The sequence below is a fragment of the Poeciliopsis prolifica genome, unplaced genomic scaffold (assembly GCF_027474105.1).
Source record: "Poeciliopsis prolifica strain line A6 unplaced genomic scaffold, Auburn_PproV2 SCAFFOLD038, whole genome shotgun sequence".
NCBI classification, from domain to species: Eukaryota; Metazoa; Chordata; class Actinopteri; order Cyprinodontiformes; family Poeciliidae; genus Poeciliopsis; species Poeciliopsis prolifica.
The window spans coordinates 5679712-5700058 of record NW_026562413.1 but is presented as its reverse complement, the minus strand read 5'-3'; the positions used below and the strand labels follow the sequence as shown (position 1 = coordinate 5700058).

Below are 20347 nucleotides of genomic sequence, written 5' to 3'. Positions count from 1 at the left end.
TGAAGCAGAGTGAGATCGATGATCTTACCATCCGTTTTATCAGAGGCATCATCTTAAGTAGCAAAGAGAGCCAAAAAGGAGGAAAAGAAATAGTAGCAGAAAAATATATAGATACAAACAAAAGAAATAACAAGAATTGGAAGAAAATGAGGATTTTAAACAAAGGGTGTGGAAAAACAAGGAGCCAAAAATGACAAACACAGGAGGCAGAGAAGAGAAAGAAAGATAGAGGAAAAAGAAAGAAGAAAGGAGCAAAGTGCATTAGTAACATATCATTTGCTCAAAGAATCGTGCAGATGTTTGTTACAACAACAAACTTCTCTTATGTGACAAACCGACCCAAAGAGACGCATGATTGTGAAAGGAAGAAAAAAAAAAGTTACGTTTTCCAAAAGTTTTCCTGTTTAAGAAATAAAGCTGTGCATTTCTATTTGACTCGCTGAAGCTAACATTTTGAAAGAAAACCTTAAACTCTAACTACGGGACAATCTGTCATCTTTGGACCTTGAGAGACTGAAAAGCATGTCCATTCCTCTTTTCTTAAAGCAGCTCAACCTCTGTAAGATGACAGAGAAGCACAAGTTTCAATTTTTCTAACATATTTTGACATGGATTTAGGTGTTGACTTTTACAGGGCCATTCTAGCAGTATTATTCTAAATTATTCCATTGTAGCTGTGGTTGTATTGAAGTATACGTATTGTAGGGATGATGTGTTCAAGATAATGTACAATGTCAGTCTTTTGCCACACCTTTACTTTGCTCCACCCAATTGGAAAACTCTTGCAGAGGTTTGCTGCGTCCCCTACATGTCTTGTGGTAAACACAGCCTCCATTTCCAATGAGAACTCTTCTTGCCACTTCTCCACTGAGAGAATGATAAACAGTTTATAGATTCTATCACCTGGACTGTGGATCTCTGCAGCCATTGGTCGTACTCATTTAAATGCATGCCACACTTCTCAAACGCTTTAATTTCCCTTCCATTCCACAGATATGTGCTAGTTTGTGTTGGTCCATCACATAAAATCCCAATAATAATAATAATAATAATAAATAAAAAACAGTAGGTTGTTGTAACAAAGCAAAGTATGAACAAGTTCAAAGAGCATGACTATTTCTGCAAAAACATTGCAGGCGTACAAATTGAAACAAAGAAAAGTACAGAACATGCAGAACATCAACAGATCGACAGGTGGACGGGCAGGTGGGCAGGAGAGAAGAGGAGCAGAAGCGGTTCAAGCACCGAAGAGTGTGAGTCTGTGGCTTCACTCCTGAGAACCGATTTTATCTGAGCATCAACTTATCCCTGCACTGATCTGAGACGACTCCTTAGATGTCGTTCTTATCCAGTCGTCTCGTTTCCAGAGCTGACGGACGGCCTGCTCTACCGTCTAACTTGCCTGTCGGGGCTCTTACCCAGAGAGGAGTAGGAGCCGGGGGGCAGGCGGTTCGCTCCCCTGGTTTGTCCGACGTGCCGGTATTTAGCAACTGCTGCTGCGTTCACATCCACGTCGCTGCGGGAGCGCTGCAGGGAGACTGAGGAAGCCCCGCCCCTTGAACCAGCAGGGACTGATGGGACAGCAGGAGCAGGGCAGGTGTGACAATGGGAAAGAAGGATGGAAGGTGACGGGATATACAGGAAAAAAGCAAAAAAACAAAATAACAACAACAACATCACAAAAACACATGCAGGCACTGTACTACACAACACAGAAACCATCCATACACATACACCAACAATGTATATGTGTAACGATACAAAAATCACATGAGGTGGTGACTGTTCAGATGATGTAAATGGGAATGATGGGAAAAGATTTTGAAGGAAACAACATCTGCCTATCTCCATGTGTGTGATTCTGAACTTCAGATTACGTGTTGAAGGAGGGTGCGGTGTGTGTGTTATCGGCCGCTTTGCGTGGGTGCGCTTGACTCACCTCGCCCCGGAGCGGCCGACCACTTGGAAGTCAGAGGACGGCTGATAAAAGAGGGAGAAAACTGGGTCAGGACACAGATGCGCATATAACAAAAGTAACAACCTGTCAGAGTTCACGTCGCCTCCGAGACGACGGCGTGGAATCAGGTTTTGCTCCCCGTCGTTCTAAATGAAACTAAAATATCCTGAACAATATCTGGAGCATCTAGATTTAGTATATCATCAAAAAGTTACTTTAAGTGGTTTGTAAGTAACAATACTAATGTTTTTAACTTGGAAATCATTTGGTGGAATAACTATGAGTTTTCCAATGGGCTCTTCATTTTGTACAGAACTGAATATATAAAACATTTAGATTGAATTAGTGAGGTAAATTACTTTCAGTCTAAAGTTAAATACAACTGTTAGAAAGGAAATTCTCTATGTGGTTTTACAACCACAGGCAGATGATGTCAACAATATGTTTTTTTTTTTTTATGTAATGGCATGCCCCTTTAAATTCATTCACATATTCAAGGGACAGAAAATCTCCCGAGCAGAGAGCGGATTAACAGGGAGGCTTTCCGTGATGTTGGCTGAAAGATCAGGAACCGGATAAATCCTTTTCCTCCAAAATTACTTTAGTGCAAATGCTCGACTGCGGAGATTCAGCAAACTAAGAGCTCTAAAGTAACTAACAAATGACCAGCTCTGAACATTCATTACTTAAGGCTCTCTTGGGAGGAAGATGAGGAGCGGTCGCTCTGGGGAAGAGAGGCCACGCTGCCAGAGCTCTTCAGACAGGACTGCAGCGTCCTCTGGTACGACGGCTCCAAGGAGTTGTAAAGAGCGTCGGTTTCACCCGGGAAGTGGTTCCTCAGGCCCCAGTAGGCCCTTCAAGAGACAAAAGTTGGGTGAGGAGGCAGAAAAACACCAAACAACAGAAGAGAGTAAAGAAAAATAGATGGGAAGAGAGAAAAGCAATGGAGAGGCAGTGTGGTTGTAATGGAGTTTTCTGGAAAGCCTCTGCATCCGGGGGCCTTACTTGCGGGCCTCCACTCTGGCCTCCGCGTCAGCATCTCGAATTCCCTTTTTGATGCTTTCCACCAGAACTGCAGTGTGTCTGGGGAAAAAAACAAACAAACAAAAAAAAAAAAAAACAGAAGGAGTGTTAAGTGAGTGTCTGCATTTGAAAAAACGCGAATGTAAATCTAGAAGACCTTTTTCTGCATTTCAGACTAAACCGTTCTGATCTGGTCCCTCGAACTGAAAATTGTAGGAACATAGTTTGTGACAAAGAATTTGGTATGTTTTTGCATGGTAAAGAATTCATCAAGTTACACGGTTTTTACAGAAATAAAAAAATCTAATTGTTTCAGACCACTGAATAATTTGACCTTTTTTTTCTAAAGTTCAAAGCACCAAATCAAAAGTCTTGGTCAACAGAGGTGAAATCCATTTGCTAATTTTGTTACTGAAAAGATTTTATTTAGGTTAATCAGAGAAAAGGGACTGGAAAAATAAATATACACAAAACCATTTTCAGATTTTTGTTTACTGAGCAGTTCATCCATGAATTTGTAAATCTGTGCAACTTTTAGAGCTACCGAGTCATAGAAAAGTCTCAGCAATAGCTCAATGGTTTTGTCACATTACAGCCATGATGACAGACTTATAGCTGGCTCAGTTTACGGTTAGTATTCCCATTTTTGTTGTTTCATAAGGTACATGACAAAAACGCCAGGAAAACATTTCTAGTTGTAAATTTTTAATCATATCATCTGCCAAAGTGGTTGCAGACGAGAACTAAAAGCTCACTTTGTCCTTCTTTTCAGACAGAAACAGTGAATATTTTTAATGTCCTCACTTTTCTAGAGAGTGGGTCTGCCATTCCTGTAGAAGAAGGTCCAGGAAATCATAACAGCGCCTGAAAATCAAGAGATTTATTTTACTGTCCAACCTCAAACAAACAAACAAAAAAAAAACACAAAAAAGCATAGTAATCATTATAACTCTATAGTTGTTGCTCAATTGTGAGTTTATCAGGCCCACGCAAAGCTTTTCTCTTAGCATAGTCTCAGCATCGTTTATTTGCTTTACCTTCTTACAGCCACAGACTTGGACGTGCAGTTGCTGGTTATCAGAGGGATGAGGCGCGGGACGTGGGTGTGCTGCAGAAACAAAGGATATGAAACGAAAGATCTGACCTAAATACCAGATACTCTTCCGACCAAGCAGGGAAATACTCACCCGTATAATGATGCGGATGGCGGAGACGCCAGAGGTGGCCATGACTTTGGCGCAGTTGGGAATGAGGTTGAACAGAACGGGGACGATGGCTTCGGCGCCATGGTCAAACTTATTGCCCAGGACTGACGAGAGATGGCTAAATAAGGAACAGATAGACAAAGTTTAACATAAAATACTTTTAACCCTTTAACATTGAGCCTGAACAGCGGGTTTCAGCACAGCTTTCAGCTAATTTCACACATTCGATGTGCAAAACAGTTGCAGCTGATACCACCAGCTGATCTAAAGAACACAATTTTACTTGGTTTATTTTTATTTCAAGTGTTTTTGTTATATTTTCACCCTTACATCAAAGCAATTTCTTAGTTTGTTAACTTGTGTAGTCGCAATAAAGTGATTCTGATTCTTTTCTCTTCTTTCTCAATATGATCTGGACATTTGTTACTACAATCAATTACTGCTCACACACGTTTTTCACTTTTTATACATTTCCAGAATCAATTTCTATTGATATTTCAGTTGTTTTAGTACATTTTCAATTTGAAATGGTTAACAATTTTGTCTAAATTCACGGCAGAAATTTGTACTGAGGTTAGTTTTTAAGTATGGAGAATGGAAAGTCAGAAAGCAAAGAAAAACTGAAGGTCAAGGATGGACTAATAAAAGATGGATGGATGGACTTCAGAGGATGAAACATTGAATAAAGCGTGAGAAATAGAAAAATATGCGACCGACACTCACGCCACAGTGATGCATGCCTCTCGGACCACTTGTGAACGCAGATCTTTAGCAGACAGCTTGAAGGCTCCGTCTAGTAACCGTAGGTGCTGGTAAAAACAGTCGTAGCCGGGTGCGCCTGCAACCAGCAGGGACCGGATTTTCTTCAGCTGCACAAACAACCAAAATGTGTTTAAGAACAACAACAAGATGTAATGTTAAGAAGGATAATTCAAAGACAACAGAAGGGGAATCAACACACAGCGTTGCATCTCTGGTCCCAGTCGTGTTTGTCGTCAGAGCAGATCTCACGGATCTTATTAAGGTTGTCCTCAAGGTCCCGTGTGGAGTAGATCTGGAAGCGAAAGCAGAGGGATGAATATTATTGATTAGGGCTTTAACATCACTAATAATAAGCTACTAAAATGGATAAACGTTTAGAAACGTCCATGTTTTAGCTTCTGGGCGTATTGTACCTGAACAGGAGGGACGTCTGTGAAGGCTCTGATGAAATCTTCTTCATCAACTGCACCAGCACTTTCCTTAGACACTGGAAAGAAAATGGATGGGAGACAGTCAGTCCATCTAAAATAACATAAATAAATAAAGATAAAAGTCAAATGGAGAGTGAATAAAGCCGTGATAATAATTCTGAAACCCATAAGTCAGAAGTAGCTGACTGTGCTGTAATGAGCTACCAGCGGTAATGAGTATGCCAATCAGGATGCTCCAGGGCCTGAGTGGCTTGTCGGCCACACATCCTACAACTCCTAACTGGAGAAATGAAGACAGAAACAAGAAAGGAAACAGGAATACAAAAACTTTCAAGATGATCCGATTATGAAAACAGCGACCAGCTGGAAATAGGATTTTCACAGGGAAGGAAGCAAATCGACCACGACAGGACAGTAGAGGATACAAACAGGGAGCAAACATTACACTGCATGACACGACTAAGAATAGCGCTAAACAACTCTTCCTATTTCAGCATGGTAAAATGCAAATATTACTTTCACTCTGATCTCTCCAACTATTGTGATATTTGGGCAAGCTAGAGTGTGTGTGTGTACCTTCATTTCTATATAGACAGAGTAAAGAGAATCACATGCAAGGCAATGTCCTGACAGAACACCAATTGAAATTTGAAAACCATTTTTATGTTTTTATTCTCGTGAAAAAATATGCCTTTTCTTTTTGTATTTCAGTTCATTTTAAATGTCTAGATATATTCTACAGGTTGGTCTTTAAACAAAGGGTTTATGAACCTTTTTCTAATACATTTTTCCACCCACTTAACTTTCCACAAACATGCTAGGCTTCAACACCTTTGTTAGTAAACATGTTAATTGTCTGAGAGTGAATATCGAGTCAGCATGACTGTAGAAGTCATATTATGAGATTTAAGCACTGAAATAACTTTTAATTGGTCTAATGTAACAATCCAGTTTGAAGTTTCCATTAGCTGGAAGCTATAATCATCATATTGAAGAGAAAACAGGAAATTACATCACTTTGTATGCAAACTCTGGGGAAGTGTTTCCTTTTTTTATTAATTTGATGGAATAAACTTACTTTTGCTAATAAAAGAAAATATTTTCAAAATAAAAGCCATTCTTATTAATTTTCTGTAACAGTAAAGTTTAAGAACTGAAGCCAGAAAGGTTCAACCTTAAACACAATAAGGACGTTACAGTACATTTACTCATTGGAGAAACAGATGATCATCCTGAAGTAGAAACCAACCCAGAAGTAAACTCAGATTAAATAAAAATAAATAAATCATCAGCGAGCTTCTGCTCATTTTGCATATAGACACATATGAAATACCTAGCTTGCCGCTGGTGGCGCTGGGCCTGCGTGCAGCAGAGGACTCTGCGGGTTTCTTGGGAACTTTGGGAACCTTGAAAGCAGCCTGAGCTGAAGAGGAGCGCCCGTCCACGCTGTCGTCATCGTCGAAACTACGATCTGTAAAGGGAAGACAGCAGGAAGCGTCACGACACATGCCGAAATCCTCCAAAGGAAGGAAAGAGAAATATCACTGCAATAAGATGAAATGGAAGAGGAAAAACTCCAGTTGGGTTTTCAGGATGCAGTCGAAATCTTTCTGACGCTTCCAAATTACAGAAGGGAAAGGTTATAGATGCCAAGTCATTTTCCTGAGTATGGAAAGTAATGCAAGACGTTTTTCAAATAGCTGCATTTTACCTGTATTGCGTACAGTTTAACCTTTAATTTCTTTTTATTTTGCCCTATTGTTACAATGTGGATCTTCTTGTCTGACATAAAGGAATATGAAACTATTCTGAGGAGAATACAGCTGCTCTGCAAGCTGCAGCTGAGAATAATGCAACAACTTGTAATCAAAAATGAGTCACTGACTGTAGCTTTCGGGCAGTTCATTCAACAATGACTGAATCGATACCAATTATAACCACTCCACTTGCTGGGAAGAAGAAGGAAAAAAAGCCATTCGCTCAGGTATCCAGCTCCTCAACCAGAGAGTGACAGACCTCCTCTGGAGGAAAATCCTTTTTTGTGAATGCCAGCTGAAATAAAGCAAAGCAGGGATCTTGGACTGAAACCTGAGACCTTTCTGCATCAACAAGGTGCAGAATAAACACACACACACACGAATGTCCACTGTGGAGATCAAACTGTTGGCACGGAAATGCAGCCGAGCTCTGGTTGCTTTGACGACCAGCCATGGAGAAATGCGCTAAAGCCACCACCCTACACGTTGACACATACGTCGGCTCGTCTACAAACAGCCAGAGATTTTCTCCATCAAAGAGACGCGAGGATGAATGTAAACAGGAGCTCGACTGTCCAGTCAAACTGAGGCTCTTTTGTGTGTTTCAAAGCAAAAGTAGAGAAAGGTACACACACACACACACACACACACACACACACACACACACACACACACACACACACACACACACACACAACCAAGTCCAACCCTGCACTCACAGTCACAGATCCGCTGGCAGATAAGTCGTCTCATGCTTCTAGGAGGGCGTGGTGTGCTGGGGTCTCCTCTCTTCTCCAAGCTGTACCCCCAAATCAGACACACACACACACTCCTCACACACACTCCATGGTGAAGGCTAAAGCTGTGCGTCCAAAATCAAGATAAAAAAAAGAAAAAGAAAAAAAAAAGTCCCCCTCCACCCAGACAAGTGCCGGCATTTTCCTTCATTTCTCTCCCTTCTCCATCCCTCCCTCTCCCTTTTCCTCAGCCTCTCTCCTCCTTCCCTCGGCAGCCTGGCGGCCAATCAGCTGAGAGGTGACATCATGGTGCTCCAGCCAGTGCGGAGGCAGGCCTCTCGGTTTGTGGTGGGAGGGAGAGAGAGAGACAAGACGGAGAGAAAAATGGAGACACACACAAAATCAGACACCCCAGGAATATTAACGGGGCTGCTTGGTGTGTTCATGCCAGAGCGCCTAACCTGAACTCATTAGCCCCGACAACGCAGCCTCTCACTGCTGCCCCCACCCTCTGCTGCGCGTCCACTTATTAACAACACAGTCATTGTTCGAGCAAAAATGTTAGCGAGAAAAAAAAAAAAAAAAAAACACTTTTGTATCTAGACTCTCATAAAAAGAACAAAAGGTGGGAAGGCAATCATCAAAAGAGGTGACGATTAGGATAGTAGGACCAAGCCCATCAAAGACCTCAAATGTCCCGCCGTCTCACCATCCTGACTTGATTTACCACGCTTTTTTTAAAAATTCAGTTAGCCATAAAATTAAAAACAACAGCGGGTTTTCATAATACAATATCTATGAAATTTTATTTGACTACTTTAAACCTCACGGACACACAGGGAGACCATTTCTTTTAGGGTATTAAACCACTATAGCCACTTCTGAGAAGAAAGAAGAATTATATTACAATTATGCAAGTAAAGAAGTCTATCAAATTGTAGATGCAATAAAAGATATGCCTCCTTGTTTCAAATGAGCGAATAAAACTGTCAATTTTTTGTCACTAAGTCGTATGTCAAACATTCCTTTTCTTTTCTTTTTAAGCTAATTTTTAAACGGTAAAATGTAGTTTTCCCACAAAACTCTAGGGTTGTAATTGGCAATATGCAGTAACCTTTTGGCCATCGATTATGAATCACTGGTTGCCACAGGGTTAGCATCCTTTGCTTTTGTCTAGTCAGACCCCAGGGGAGTACATGTGTCAGGGTGAGGGGCAGAACAAAGACAACAGAGAACAGACCAAACGAAGAAACATCATTGGTTTAATTGTTGATTCACAAACTTTGATAGTTCACCAAACCGAAATTTCATCACGGATCCCGAGATTCAGCTACAACGATGAGACACTGACAATAAAGCAGGCCTGCACACACCGACACGCCGACACACCGACACACCGACACGCCGACACGCCGACACACCGACACACCGACACACCGACACGCCGACACACCGACACAAACGGGGATAACAGCTCCCCATGCACTAGACACGGTTGCCATAGAAACTCCAGGCCCAGATTCCCTCCTCACTGCGTTTCAGGAGAGCGGTCGAAATAAAAGATTGTTTAAAATGCTTTGATTTGACTATATTCCCAAATTCATTTCAGCGTGCTTGCGCACAAAGTCTGCAACCTCCAGTTCTCCTAAAACTGCAAATCCAATAAAACAACCAACAATAAGCTGATGGATGAGAGAAAAAAAGGAAAGAGGAGAAGAGGACTTCGATCTTTCATCAGGATATCTGTTACAAGCTGACGGAAAGAAATGGGAAATCCATGCGGAAAGAGAAAAAGCTGATGAAAGACGCATCCAAAGATCTGCATAAGCAAATTTTTTATTAATGTTCTGACCACAAGGGGGCAGCACGGAGGCTGTGTAGGTTTAAAGGCCCTGCAATTATTGCCTGGGAAATTGTGTGTTGATGTAAAGAGGAGGAGTTAAATCAATGCCATGTAATCAAAGGTTAATTCAAAATCTTTAGTAATTCAACTCGGGTTCAAGCGAGGTATGGTTTCAATTTGGAGGTAGAGTATTATAATGATAAAGAATATCCACTTTAAATAACAAATAAACATGTCATATATAGGGATGTTTCCCAAAACGGGTCAAATCTTGAACAAGCATTAAGAAAAAAGAAAACAACCAGCCTGGATCCATCTTACCAGCCGAGGAACTGCAAATTACATCAGCTGTAGGACTACGATTTAAAAAGTATGACCAGACATCTTCAGGGGGAAAACCAGTCACTACACTGACCCTCTGTGGCAGTGCTGCTCTGATGTAATCTGGAGGAATACAAGGATCTCACAAACTCCAGTTCAACACCGTGTGAGAGTGTTGAACTCACATGGTGTCCTTTCAAAAGACAGGACAGAAAATAAGCCTCATATGAGAATAACAATAGTATGAAAAAATATTTTTGATTCTGTCGAGATTTACAGGCGACTGCTTAATTACAAAACGCAGCAGCAGCTAATATGCATTATAAAAATAAATCTGTCTAGGCAATTTCTGCTCATGTGCAGCAAACATTTATTCAAAAGATAAAAACACATAGAAATAAGGGTAAAATATTTACATTTGATACGTTAAATAAAAACTATATACATCTTTAAGTTGGCACTTTGGTCCTACCGATGACACCGGGAGTTTTGGTAAAACTGCGAGTATTTAATATGAAGGCGCACTGAGAAACGAGAAGTCCAGTTGGAAAATACAATTCAGTCCTCTTTGATCATTGAACGCATTACAGAAAATAAATAATAATTAAAAAAACAAATCACACTAGCAGCACCTTCCAATGGTGTGGAAATCATTCCTGCAGGACGAAAGCTCGGCTGTTTACGTTATTAATGAGGTGCTTAAAATAGAGTAAGAAAACTGTTTTCTACTGAGGAATACTGTATCAGCCATTTCTCGAGGAAGGAGTTCAAAGTAGGTGGTGCCAGGAAGCTGAACATTTCACAGAGAGTCAAACTGCTTCATGGGTTCTTTGACCTGAGGAATTACTGCAAGTGTGGAAATTTCTGTTATTATTTATTAAACCTGCAGGAAACACACAGACCGGCGTTTACAGATAATAATGCTAAATGGAAATCATCATTTAGAGACATGTAAATCGACTTATTATGGATTTGTTTTGAATTAATAAAACTGTTTAACTGCAGAGCTGTGGAGCGTTGAGTGCTCTCTCTCTCACACACACAAACACCATGCAGCATCGCCTCTATTATAATGACAAAATGCTGCCAAAGCATTATTTACTGTTTTAATAAATGAATTGATGATTTAAGGATGCATTAAAAAGTTGGACATCTCTATTGTTTGTTTGTTTTTTTTAATTGAGCTTATGATCGTATTTGAGAAAGCTGTCAAAATTCCACTTTACGTAGAGAGTAAAACCACTGTTTAATTGATGCAGGAGGCAATAAAAGTGGTATAAAACTGGTGCATCACTAACCAAACTACATGGAAGAGACGTAAAATGGGACAAAAAAAAAGAGCAAGACAGACATGAGTCTTTAACTAAAAGAGAGACAGACTACTCTATTTCTAGAATAGCTTAGAGAAAAAGATCTCATGGAATGCAGGCAAATACACACACACACACACACACACACACACACACACACACACACACACACACACACACTCCCAGCTCCAAGTCGGGCAAAAGGGATGGCCCATAATATTCAGAGGAAAGCTTTGCTATGGCAACCAGTCTAGCCTGGAAACAGGGTCACGGCTCTCTTTGCAGAGCTGGCGATGCACTGAAGCAGAATGGGCATGTCTGCAAGAGAGGGCGAGTGAGATTAGTGTGTATGTCAATCCCTGTCAAAACCTAAGTACCACACAAGACATGAAGTATCTTACTGCTGGTCGGGATGCAGCGCAATAAATACCTTTCATACATCTCTCTCTGAGACGGGAACAAATGACGTGACGTAATGGCTGGCCGTACAACCAGCCGCTATGTCGTGGTTCACGTTCTCACATCAGAACTACGTTTAGTTAACATAGCTGGAAAAAAATTAGGCCAAAATTAGATTGTCTCGTTTGTTGACACTTTAAGGTACCGGCATTTATTTTCATTTTCAATTTTGGAAGAACTTAAGCTGTGATAAAATGGAGCAACTGATCTGTCAGGTTTCACTCACGCGTCTGGCTAAACGTCCCGAGTCTTCCTTTAACATTTCCTATGCTATTAAAGCATTTTAAAAAAAACTGGACACATCCACGCAAAGATGTGTATCTACAAACTGATTGAGTTCAGCATAACAGAGACAACTGATGTCACCCCAGTTTTCCTCCACAAGGGCAGATGTTGTTCACGAGGGAAAGTACATAAGGTTTAAGCTGATTTCAGTTTAAAACTGACAGCATTTTGTCTCGGTGCCAAAATCCACAACCAGATGAGATAAAAAAAAAAAACAGACCCAGTTATCAACTCATCATCCTCAACTATCTCAGTGTTACAGGTAAAATATTCCCGTCATCTGTCTATTCACCTCTGTCCCTTTGGTGTCCAGTTTCTCCTCATTTGTTTCCCCCTCTGCCTTCTTCGCTCTTTTGTTTGCAGAGTATTGCTCTCTGTTCCTGTCATGATGAATCAGGGCGAGGCAGTGATAGGCGCGGCGTTGTGATTCGGCCTCTGGCACAGATCTCGGTCAGCTTCCTCTCGCCGTCCTCAAAGCAAATGCCAGGAGTTGGCCTGAAAGCAATGTGGGGCAAGGACGAGAGGGAACGCGTTCGTGTGCCTGGATTTTAACAGACTGTGCAAGTTTGTCCTGAAGTGAGAGGTCGAGGGGTCCGTAAAAAGAAACAGAAATCAGATTTCACTCGTAATGTTTAAATCACAGTTTTGGATGGATTTTCACAAAGACAAGCAGATTAAACTTCACTGGTGATATCTGTGAGGAGGAAACCAGAAACTGTGACAGGTTGAAGAGTTTAAAAATGTTAAGATTAGTTTTCATTAGACTGTAGCAGATGCGTCAAAGTTTGAAATGCTACTACCGAAACATGACTCAAGATATTTCCATATTAGAGACCAAGTTTAAAAGTGACCTGCTGCAGAAGTGAATGGGCCGAGCTCGACAAAATTATAATTTTTATCGTAATTAAATCTAGCCAACGGACAGTAAATATGACTAATAAGACTCAGAACAGCGGTTCAAAACTCGTTCTAGTAGGTAACTTGGAATAATCCGTTTTGAGAATATGTAAGCAGTTATGCAATGGACAATGTTTGATTTCTGCATATTGATGAGTCTTGAAAAACAATACTTTAAAGTTACTCATCTTTGTGAAATATATCCGAGTGTAACTAAAAGCAATTCAAACAGAGATAAATTTGTTGCCTTTAATTTATGTTGAAATTAACTCTTACATTACCAGCCTCCTAAGAAGGACCACATATATTTAGGAAATAAAATAAAAACAAAAATCTTTTTTCTACTTTTTGGCATGACAAAAAGTTGAACACGTGGAAGACAAGACAACGTTCCGTTTTAGCTTCCGACTTTGTTTTGTAAAGTTGAGATAACTTGACATTTTTCCAACTGTGATAAAATATTGAAAAGCACAAACAGAAACCTCAACTAACTACCTAAAGCAAGGCAAAGACACAAAAAATATTTGCATCAGAAAGCATTAAGTTTCCACCCGTTCTTTTGAATAATTTCCAAGAAAAAAAATCTTTGGCTTAGCTGAAAAAACTGTAAAAAATAAGCCTCACCAGATTTATTTTCTGGAACTGTTTGTTCTCCACATTCTCTCTGATGACAACTACACTTAAGTTCTGAGCTGACTACAAAAACGTTGAAAACAAGAGAAATAACTCAATCAATCTTCCACCATCTCCACATAAACCAGGGATTACAAAGGTTCACGTGTTTAACCAACAATGCACCTTGTGAGCTTTTATTTCTTACAATTCCATTTATCAAAATCATCATAAACCCAATGCATCTTATTGCATTTTTTCACCAGTTCAAGAGTTGATCAGCTTTACCACTTCCACTATAAGGAAGCAGATTTATACCGCTTCTCAGCGAGTTATTTCAGATGAAATATTTATAAATATGGAGTATTCTATTAAAATGGAAGCACATTTGCCACACTGATCAGTGGATAGCTTTGCTTTCCTGACCCTCTGCTGACCTGCTCCAATGTGACTCACATTTTATTTAAAAAAATCAGGTAAAATAAACAATGTAAAAGAAATAAATAATTTCCCTAAAATTTAGGTGAAACTCAAATGTTTGATCAATCCAGCAGACATTATTTAAATCTTTCATTCTTTAATTTCAGAATCAGTGAAAAAGAATCGATTTGTCATCTGAAACTAAAAATTATGCATCTTTCTAATCGGAGAACAAGCCATGCAGTTGAATCTAAAGTTATTCATTCTCCTTGCAGATTTAACTTAAGTTGTTCTCATTAAAACAAGAACAGGCATCTAACAAAAGACAATTTAGATGAAACATAATCATTTTAAAAAGGTTCAGATTTATTTACATCTTATTATGGGGTGTTAAACAATTTCTTTTATTCTGTTTTCAATTGTCACTGAACAAATATTTATTGGCATTCAAATCTCTTTTCGAATAGCTGACCAGCTTTTTGAATCTTTATCTTTCTTGAAGAGCTCAAAGTTTTCGAGGTTAGAAGGCCTCTTGGCCATCACCCTCATCTTCAACTCCCTCCACAGATCCTCTGTCGGAATAAAGCGACTAAAAAAACGATCAAACTACTTTAAATCAGAAACATATTAGTAAAATTAAGACTACTTTAAACTCAGATCTGCCAGATGTATCAACAGTTTGATGGCGAGCAGGTAGCGCTAAAAACACCACATGACGTATATGATAGTTACTGGCACTTTTTTGTATTGGCAAGAAATTTAAAAATGAAGGGAGATAAAAACTTCTAGAAAGTTATTTTCTTTTTTAGAGGTACGTCAGCTCTGCTTGTCAGCAGATAACAGGAAGCAGATTGTTTTAGAAAAATGCATTCTATACTTTTTTACCAGTATGTTATCAGCCTGGCAGGGAACCAGGCTTTACTTGTGCCCCCACCAGGCTAAGCATTGCTTATTTAAGTTTTGTTTTTTTCATGTTTGCATTTTTGAAGACTTTATAGTTGGTGTTCAGATATTATTCTTCCAATCTTTTAATAACACATAATTATCAAGTGATATTTTCTAATTTTTCTGTCAACTTTAAACATTTAAAGATGTCAGGCCGCTGAATGAATCGCTGTCCTAGCACCCAACCACTTGGCAAGTTTTCTGGGAGAAACCTTGTTTAGAGTACAATTCTGTCACTCATGAAAAGTGACAGAATTGACACCTTTGCTTATTTTAAATAGATCCTGAAGTTTTATAGTGATGCAGAGAAAGGCAAGTTTGTAACTTTTGTGTTGTCAAACAATCTCAGAAAAATTGTAATTTATTGCTGTTAAAGAGAAATTGAAATCGTCCAAAAGTGGGGTTAGCAGGTAAGAGCTTTACAACATTCGTCATCAAAATCCAACAGGTTCATCTCCAGCAGAAATCTAAGTGATGCAGAAGTTTATGTTGCTGTAAACTAAACTTCCAACGCAAAGACAATTCTACTGAGAGAGATGTGTGTTTTTTATGTTTGCATTTTTGCAAACATGAAAAGGGAGAGAGAGAGGGAGACCAATTTTTTTAATTCCAGCTTTCCAAACACTCAGTTTTATCACCTCACAATAATAGACCAACATTACTATAAAGTTCAAGTCCAGATGAAATGAATCACTCAATAATAAAGTAATAAAGTTAAGTATGTGTCAGCATAATCGAAGTCAAACGCTGATTTAGAGCAAAAACCGTCACAGCAGCAAAAGCAAACCTCAGTTCAGGTCTGGCTCTGTCAGAAAACACTCACACAAACACACTAAACCATTAATCCTGTTATGTCCTCTTACAAGACCTCATAGCAACAAACAGACGCAACCACAAGAGCATCTGCTGATTTAGACACGCACAAGAATCCCTCCATCCAACACAGGCACACACAACGTGCTTCTGTATTTCTTATTGAATAAGCTCTCCTGCTACTTGACAAGAGTGAAACTATCTTCAAAAATAATCACATGACTTGGCTGCTCTTCAATATAATAATGGGAGAAGGATTGGAAAAAGGTACTGACCGTGACTTGGGCTCAGAGCCATGTTGCCAGAATTCAAGGCGTCATCAAAACGAGCAAATATCGTCTGTAGCCTGGAAAACAAGGAGACGAAAAGAAGGTTAAAACAAAACGCAGCCGCATGCCAAACTGATCGCCAAAGAGCATCGGTGAGTAAAATATGTGAAATGACCAGTCAGGCGGACATCATTGACCAAGAACCAAACAAAGGTGCCATGGATCAGAAGTGTGAGTATCATCGGCTCGTAACATGTGGAGCTCCCGCTCATCCATCTTTCAATATGTGGGTGTGTCTCATTCCGGGCGCCACAACTCTAGCATGATCGGAGTCCCCCCAAAAAATATGCTGCTCAGATCCAGACACACAATCAGAACCGGACTGTTGACAAGAGAAACCTGGCCCCTGCTTTACAAGGTACAGATAAAATATACAAACTCACAAAAAGGGAACTGACTTGCAATGAGAAAACAAGAAAAATGAAGCATGTTCACTTACATCCATTATTGTGTCATTTCTACATATTTAAATATGAATTCATTAAAGGTGCCGCCCAGCCCTCTACCTGTCTTTCTGCCGTTTGGCGTCTAGTTGCAGATCGGTGGCCACCAGATTGCAAAGCAGCTCCCGATGACAATAATTAGCCGTGCATTTGGCTCCTTAGCCGTGCAGCGTTTTCAAGCGGCTCTCTTCCTTTCAGAAGCATCTCACTCGTCTATTTGCTTAGATATATTCTTGCGTTTCGTCTTCGGCAGTCATTTGTCTTCGAATCTCTCCCAGAGGACTGATTAATAGGTTGCTGTGCGACGTTGCGTTACCCCCCCATGCTAGAGACACGCTCTGGTCCTTAGCTCCCCTCGGCTCTTTGTATCCAACATGGTGCAGTGGCTCCAAGAGGGAGGGAGGCAAGGAGACGAAAAGAGGGTGTAGGGAGGGTGAAAGAGAAAGGGAGGGAGAGCCAAACAGCAAGAGACCGGAGCATGCCAGAGACATGCGACAAAGCTCCACCTACAGCTCCGTGGACACACTACGTCCTCGGGACACGCACCAAGAAATGGCTGAAGATCTGACTCTCAGACTCTTTAAAAATCTGCCTGTGTGACAGACAGAGAAAGAGTCGTGTGGGTCAGTCTGAGTGACGGGCAGCAAAGAGATTCAGTTACCCTTTATATAACCTCCCTCTCAAACTCAGACACACTCATTATCATCTGAGGGGGAGGGGCTACATGGCCGACAGGAGAAAGAACAACGCTGCTCCTTCCCCCATACAACATCTCTCCACTTTTTCTTCGCTGTACATTTCCTCTCCAAGGGGAATGATGTGTACACTGAGGCTGAACACTGAACTCCACCTGTATGCAGCCTAATTATAGGCTAATGGTAATCCCATCCGGTTGAGAGTCGAGTTACGACTGTGCAAAGTTTAGTTCCAGTTCTACAAGAAAATCAAGGATTTATGAACCATTACTTCACTGGCTCCTAATTATATCTCCCTCTAACAAGTTTGGGTCGTGTCTGACTTGTCTGCATTAAACAGTTTAACCTCAATCAGATTTCAACAGCTCTTTTCATTCAGATACAGCAAAGCCTTTGCAGGATATTTACGTTGGCAAAAAGGTGATCATTGCCATCATCTTTGATCCGGCAGCTGTGATAGTCAACAAACCCCAATATAGTCAAGATAATATAAGAGCGGTACGTTGAAAGGAGTCAGATTAAACACAAGTAATGTTGCTGGCCAGCTGACTGGCTGATTAAAGACATCCAATTATGTGGCATTAGGTCTTTCTGCAGACTTTCAGCAAGTCAAATTTATTCAAAAAGCGTACATAAAACGCAAATTTCTCCAAAGTGTTGCACAAAAATAAGATAAATAAGCATAAGACAGACATTTTTGATATTTCAAAGGCTTTAAGTTTATGTCTAGTTGTCAACTAAAAGCAGCTAGCTGGGTGATCTAAGGACCCACACAGGATCGTAAGGCATACATACATAAAGAGAAAGTTACGGTAATGATCTACATTCTCTACAGTATTCACATCCAGAGAGCCCTTTTGGTAATGTTAGTCAACTTTACAATCACTTTGTTTTATTTTAGATTTAGTCAACCGGTATCCAATGTTAGTTAGTTACTAACAAAAATAAGAGTAACATAGTCACTTGTTAATTTATTATGCAAAAAGAAAAGACAATTTTGTAAGATTCTCAGTATTTCTCCAGTCACTCCGTCAACATTTTATTGAAAATGTTCAACTCCTTTACTCTAGTGAGTTATATTCTATGTGGACAGACTTGCCAAAGTTGTTTTAAAGTTGACGTTCAAAAACACAAAAAAATTTTACTTTAGAGCGTACGAAATACAACGACTAAAATGATAGTTATTTTTACAGAGCAAAAGTAAACAAACTAAGATTGGAAGACGATATAGTATAGTATGCTAGCTCTGCAGAGATGAAATGTGATCCAGTCACAGAGACCCTGACTGCTAGTGCATTCCAGCTAGCAGCCATACACTAACACACACATACACACACACAATTGTGTCAGATTTATTCCTGCGACCTAAAGAAGAAATGCAAATATGCTCAAACTTCCCTAAATTAATTTTACCTTTATCCTGGCAGTAGATTGTCAATGTTTTTAATCAGTAGTATTGAATTAATTTGGTTATTGTTATGGCATGACCTTCCTCTGAATATTAATAATCACAAAAAATTTAAATATGTATAAGAAAAGAGAATCCTTTAACTGAATAAATCATTGCAAATGTCTGATTTCTACATTAGACCGAACACAAACAAACACACCACCGCTGATAAACCCTACATACACAGACCGTGTGTTTACACAGGAGACAGACTGGCTTAATATGCACAACACATGACACATGGTCGCAGCCAGCATTCACAGACATGCGACTCATGCTGAGGAGTCAGCATACAGAGCTGACTGCTGCTCATATCTCACACATGGGAGCAGGGAGAAAGACGGGATTGACGCTGCTCATGTTAAAATTTCAAAAATAAAAACCTAAAACCTCTTAAAACCTTTTTTCAGATGATTGAATGCTGTAATTTTCACCCAGTTCTCTTTCTCTCTCCCCAACCCCTTTGTGCCCCGGCTGCCCCCTCCCGCCCGCTCCCCTCAGTCAAATGGCATTGTGCTCTGAATGAAAGTGCTTCTGTGTGCAGTGCAGGACAGAGTGGTACATGGTGTGGCCTGGGACAGACCGAGTGCCAAAGCCCTGGGACCCACAGACCCATCGCCGAAACACACACACACAAACCAGAAAACCTCTCCTCAGTGAGTTCAGAACAAGAGATGAGCGAGAAAAATAAAAATAAAAAGAACTCACCGAGCAGCTGGAAGTCCTCTCTTTCCCAGGTCTGCTCTGACTTTCTCTCCGACGTGACGATAAACATCCACTAGTGTTGTTATAGAAGCCTCTCGGACCTACAAAAAGCAGACATCACCACTTTAATAAGACACACACAGAAACAAGCTGGGAGTTCACCTTGCATCTAAAGTAATTAGTCATGCAGTTTGCAACACTTTAGTCTCTTTTTGACCTAATAAATATTACACAAAGTGCTGTAAACACTCATTAAAATCCAATCCCTACTGCACCTCCATTAGGAGACATCCGATTTGCTAATTCAACTGAAAAGCGTTGTGATTGGGTAGCTGGATTTTTGCTGAAGGAATTCGCTGTAAGTGAGACAGAGACGGCTTGTCGAGGCTGTTGATTGGTCGAGGTGAAATGTGGGTAGCTAATGATCGGGCACAACGCAGAAGAAGCAGAGCTCAGCTTTCCAATTTCTCCCCTGGCACATTCACTCTCAAACCCTCACTCTGAGCTGTTGTGGGTGTTTAACAACTAAATGTTAGTGCAATGAAGCTCAGTGGGAGGTGAGGGCGCGTAGCTAAGCTCATCCTCTCAGTAATAACAGTAATAATCAGTGCGCCTTCTCAAGATGCCTGAGCTGAGAATTCAACCGCAGCTGCAGAATGATGCAACAAAAAGCAACACATTTTACAGAAAATAAAGTGTTAGAAGCATTAAATGTGACAAACTATGCTAAATTCTATGTTTAGTTAGCAACATTAGTATTCTCGTGGATCCTCTGATGTCTGCTGTTGTTAATAAAGAGAAGGATGGACACAAAAAGTAGAGTTTTCACCACTGGACTTCTGCGTAACGAATGCACAATATACCATTATTGCAATATCAGGTTGCACATTAACAATATCATAACGGACTGTATGAATAGTGATATTTGTGTGGTTTTATTTGCAATCT

At 40.2% G+C, this 20347-nt stretch overlaps 1 protein-coding gene across 44 annotated transcripts in view; it reads right to left on the bottom strand.

Annotated features, from left to right (window-relative positions):
* Nucleotides 1-20347, bottom strand: part of clasp2 (cytoplasmic linker associated protein 2) — a 55866-nt gene that overhangs the window by 23024 nt on the left and 12495 nt on the right. For 23 of the 44 annotated variants that reach the window (XM_055053945.1, XM_055053946.1, XM_055053948.1 and 20 more), the window contains exons 6-19: nt 19403-19500; nt 16053-16123; nt 6712-6849; nt 5361-5434; nt 5147-5239; nt 4909-5054; nt 4168-4303; nt 4018-4088; nt 3785-3844; nt 2963-3040; nt 2644-2811; nt 1940-1980; nt 1419-1571; nt 29-52 (exon numbers count right to left, since the gene is read on the bottom strand). In XM_055053945.1, the coding sequence (XP_054909920.1) occupies nt 29-52; nt 1419-1571; nt 1940-1980; nt 2644-2811; nt 2963-3040; nt 3785-3844; nt 4018-4088; nt 4168-4303; nt 4909-5054; nt 5147-5239; nt 5361-5434; nt 6712-6849; nt 16053-16123; nt 19403-19500 (1351 nt within the window). Of the gene's footprint in view, nt 1-28; nt 53-1418; nt 1572-1939; nt 1981-2643; nt 2812-2962; nt 3041-3784; nt 3845-4017; nt 4089-4167; nt 4304-4908; nt 5055-5146; nt 5240-5360; nt 5435-6711; nt 6850-7854; nt 8371-16052; nt 16124-16612; nt 17166-19402; nt 19501-20347 lie in introns of those variants that run through there. The other 21 variants (XM_055053949.1, XM_055053964.1, XM_055053973.1 and 18 more) reach the window with 8 other exon arrangements.